The 4120-nt window shown below is 41.9% G+C and overlaps 1 protein-coding gene across 1 annotated transcript; it reads right to left on the bottom strand.

The window, feature by feature from the left end:
- On the bottom strand, positions 1-2628 carry LOC120747480 (tripartite motif-containing protein 16-like). Its single transcript, XM_040053389.1, has one exon. The coding sequence runs from the start codon at positions 2441-2443 to the stop codon at positions 965-967; it is 1479 nt and encodes a 492-aa protein (XP_039909323.1). The 5' UTR covers positions 2444-2628; the 3' UTR covers positions 1-964.
- Positions 2629-4120: the final 1492 nt, after the last annotated feature.

Here is a 4120-nt window from a genome sequence, read left to right as displayed (position 1 = left end):
TTCCACTATTTTCACATGGTTAAAAGTCTTTATTGCAGCCTTTGTCAAAGCCCAAGAAGAGGTTGCAACAAAAACAACATTTATTTGCCAAGATATAATTAAATTAAAAGAGCACATGTTTAAAAGCAAGTCAGCAGTGTTATGTATGTATGGATGAGTGGCAGTGTATGAGCAGTAGCTGAATAGTAGTCTGGGAGCCTGAGTAAGGACTGAAGCAAAGAGGTAGCTCATAAGAACACCAAGATCGTGCAGCTAATTAGCATCCAATTAGCTCCTGTGAGACAAAATATAACACAGAACAAAACAAGACCGACATATAGTGGCCATATGTCCTTGAGAGTCTCCAGTCCTTTTACTTATCTCTGTTTTCCACAAAAGCCTGCAGAGCTTTTACATTTGTAGTGAGTTACAGATTAGGCACTGAAAAGACATTTTAACTTACGGAGTGAAAAAAAAAAAAAAAGGCCACTGAAGTTGGATGCACTGGCTGATGTGGTGTGCACATTTAAACATGGGATGCAGGTTTAATATGACAATGCTGATTTACAGACATATTAATGGATGGATGAATAATAAATATTTTTTTCTATATATTCAAATAAGAACAAAAAATTATAATTCAGGGCCAAACCAAATCACAGTGCAATCATGCTAGTGAAAGGATTCAATAAATTAGCACAGTATTAACTTACATCACTATGCAGCTACCATCTTAGCATTTCCATTTCTTTAAATTTAACCATAAAGGGTTCTGGTGTAAAAACCATACATTCAGGTGAGGAAATGCCTGTTCACATTGCATGGTAACCAGTCTTTGTTTTTCATCAGGTTAAGGAGGTAAACGGCCTACCAGGCCAAATTGGTGGCTCTCGCGTTGTGTGACCAACAAAGTGACAGGATTGTGTATACTGGTGTAGTAAAGTTGGGAAAGGGTTTACAAGTTTAGATCTTCAGTGTCTTCTTGTTAATCTGAATGGATTTCAACAGTTGTATAATCAGAGTATAAACCAAATCCAGGACAGAGTGGTCGACTGAATCTGGTCTTGACTTTGTGGAGGAGAGTCATGTTTTGAGATGTTTCAGAGATGCTGTAGAAGGACAGAATACCTGCATCATAATCCAGGTAAATTCCAATTCTGGATGACCAAGGACCCGAGACTGGAGTTCTGATGTTGTTATGTCTGAATTCATAACCACCACAGAAACACTGTAACACCCATGACTTGTCATCATTTCCAAAAGCACTCTCTCTTCCTGATCTGCTGATGTCTTTGCGAGCTACTGCTATAAAAATTTCCTCCCTTTCATTCCACTGCACCTCCCAATAACAACGTCCTTTCAGACTTTCTCTACACAAAACTTGAAACCAGTCAGTGAATCTGTCTGGGTGAGCACGAAACAGAAAGCTCTGATTAAGAGGGTGAAATTCTGCCATTACACCCTCAATTCTGATGTAGTTGTGTGCAGTTTTACTGTCAAAAGTGATTTGACATTTATATTTTAAGAATTCATCTCTGCTCGTGGGCTCTGTCTGTAACAGTAAAACATCCCCTCTAGTTCCTCTCAGAGACGCTACAGTCCATCCTTCACTGTGAATGCCCTGAAGTTTCCCTGTGACTGCTGTCTCACTCCCAGGATGAATATTGATGCTGGCTGAGTCTGGCGCTTCACTGAGACGTGACAGCAAGGTGTAGTTGTGTAGAAACTGGGTGGGGTCCTCTGTGTGAGAGAGCTGCTCCAGCTCAGCTTTTCTCCTCCTCAGCTCAGAGATCTCCTGCTGCAGGACCTTCAAGCTTTTCTCTTTCTCTTTAATTTTCTTCTCGATGTCCATCTCTCTCTCTTTGAGCTCTCTCTGCTTCTCGCTCATTTCTGCTGCAGTGGAAACTGTGTCGTGGCCTTTATGTTCATCCATGGAGCACAGATAACAGATACACTGCTGATCAGTGCGGCAGAAGATCTTCATCACCTCATTGTGGCGAGAGCACATGATCTCCTGGAGCTTCTGGGAGGGGTCCACCAGCTTGTGTTTCTTTAATGCTGCTACTTCATAGTGAGGCTGGAGGTGCTGCTCACAGTAAGAGACCAGACACTGCAGACAGGACTTGACAGCTTTCAGCTTTGTCTCAGTGCAGAAATCACAGCTCACATCTTCATGTTCAGTGTGACAGAGATCAGCTTTAGCAGCTTGGAGTCCAGTTTTCTTTGTTTCCTCCACTAAATCTGCTATCACGGTGTTTCTCACCAGAGCAGGCCTCGGTGTGAAGGTCTGTCTGCACTGAGGACAGCTGTGGGTTTCCTTCCGATCCTCTTCATCCCAGTAGCTTTTAACACAGTTCATACAGTAGCTGTGTCCACAGGGAATAGTCACCGGATCCTTCAGGAGATCCAAACAGATCGAGCAGCAGAGTTTGTCTCGGTTCACCTGGTTTTCTCGCTGCGCCATTTCCGGGATGACAATGTCAATAAATCGCCTTAACTCACCAAAACAGTCCGCCTAATTTTAAAGACAGCAGCTCGACGTCTGTAAAGAGAACTTTTTTGGCTTCACATGTACTAAGCAGTTCTTTTTTTTTTTTTTTTTTTACTAAGCAGTTCAAAGTCTTCCAGCTGAATAAAAACACGGGAATATTCTTCTTCCTTTTAAAATTTGTATTGGTGGTTGGCAAACAACTGAATGGTGTATTACCGCCACCAACTGGTATGGCGTCTGAACTGGAACGTCGCTCAAAAACAACAAAACGAAAAACCTTCAAATCCTTCCAAACAATTTTCCCTCTTTTAAAAACTGAAACAAGTCCTGATAACTTTTACTTCCATATTCCTTTTGCAATAAATTGATGAGACTCAGTTTCATTTTTAAATTATTGAGGTTTTGGATCAATTGTCTTCTCTCCACCTGATACTTCTGGCAGTGCAATATAACATGTTCTATAGTTTCCTCTTCTCCACAGTAGTCACATTTCACTGTATTATGTTTCCCTATCATGAATAGTGTAGTGTTCAAACCAATATGTCCAAATCTCATTCTCGATATGACCACCTCCACTCTCCTAATCCTTTCTGTGGTTCTCATTTCTCCTACACTCCTTTGAATTTTATACAACCACTGTCCCCTCCTTTCTTCCTCCCACTGTTTTTGCCATCTTTTCCTAATTTCTTTCCTTATGATACTCTTTACCTCTGCCTGACCAGAATTAATAGCCAGGTCAACTACCCCCAACATAGCAGACAGGTCTGGCCTGGATCTGGTGTCAAGCCGGCACTGCTGGCTGACTTCTGGTACGGTAAGTGGTATGTCATCCAGATAGGGGCCAGGCCTGTTTATGTGATGGCATGCCACATCTGGCCCAATTGTGGTTTGGTGTATGCGGCCCAGGCCCATAGAAAACAGGTCTGGCCCGGATCCGGCATCATGCTGGCACTTCTGACTGACCGGTGTCATGGCAGAGTGTATGTCAACCAGATGTGGGCCAGGTCTGGCAATAATGGCACTATTTATTATTTATTTATTTACAGTGGCAGTATTTACACTATTTACACTATTTACAGCTAAAACTGTTCTGGGAAAGCACAGGACCACCAGTGTGTCTGCAACTGGCCTTGTGCTGGCCCATGTTTGGGCCGTACCAATTTTGTTATGTGGGCCCATGTTTTGTGGCTTCCTTTGCAACTCTATCTGCCATTTCATTCACCCTTACTCCATAGTGCTCCATAAAAACACAATTGTACGTCCCATCATGTGTATTCTGAAAAGTGTTTGCTGAACCTCTGCTATAACATCTGCTGTACCTTCTGAGTGACTACACTGTAAACTGACCAATGACGAGCTTGAGTCTGAACAAATGACTGCTTTTAATGGCCTCATGTCTTTTACCCACTGAACAGCTAATAGTATTGCGAGCATTTCTCCAGTGTATACTGACAGTCCATCATTGATCCTTTTCCCTATTTCAACCATAAACTCCGGGACCACAACTGCTACACCAGTTTGACTGACTGAATTCTTTGATGCGTCTGTATATATTTGAACATAATTATAATAACTATAATACTGGTCTATGTGAGTTTACAGTTTTTCCCAAATGTTAAAACACAAAAGCCAATCCTGTAACCCAAATGA

The sequence above is a fragment of the Simochromis diagramma genome, unplaced genomic scaffold (genome assembly GCF_900408965.1).
Source record: "Simochromis diagramma unplaced genomic scaffold, fSimDia1.1 OVJJ01000596.1, whole genome shotgun sequence".
Taxonomy (NCBI): domain Eukaryota; kingdom Metazoa; phylum Chordata; class Actinopteri; order Cichliformes; family Cichlidae; genus Simochromis; species Simochromis diagramma.
This window is presented reverse-complemented; position numbering and strand designations above follow the sequence as displayed.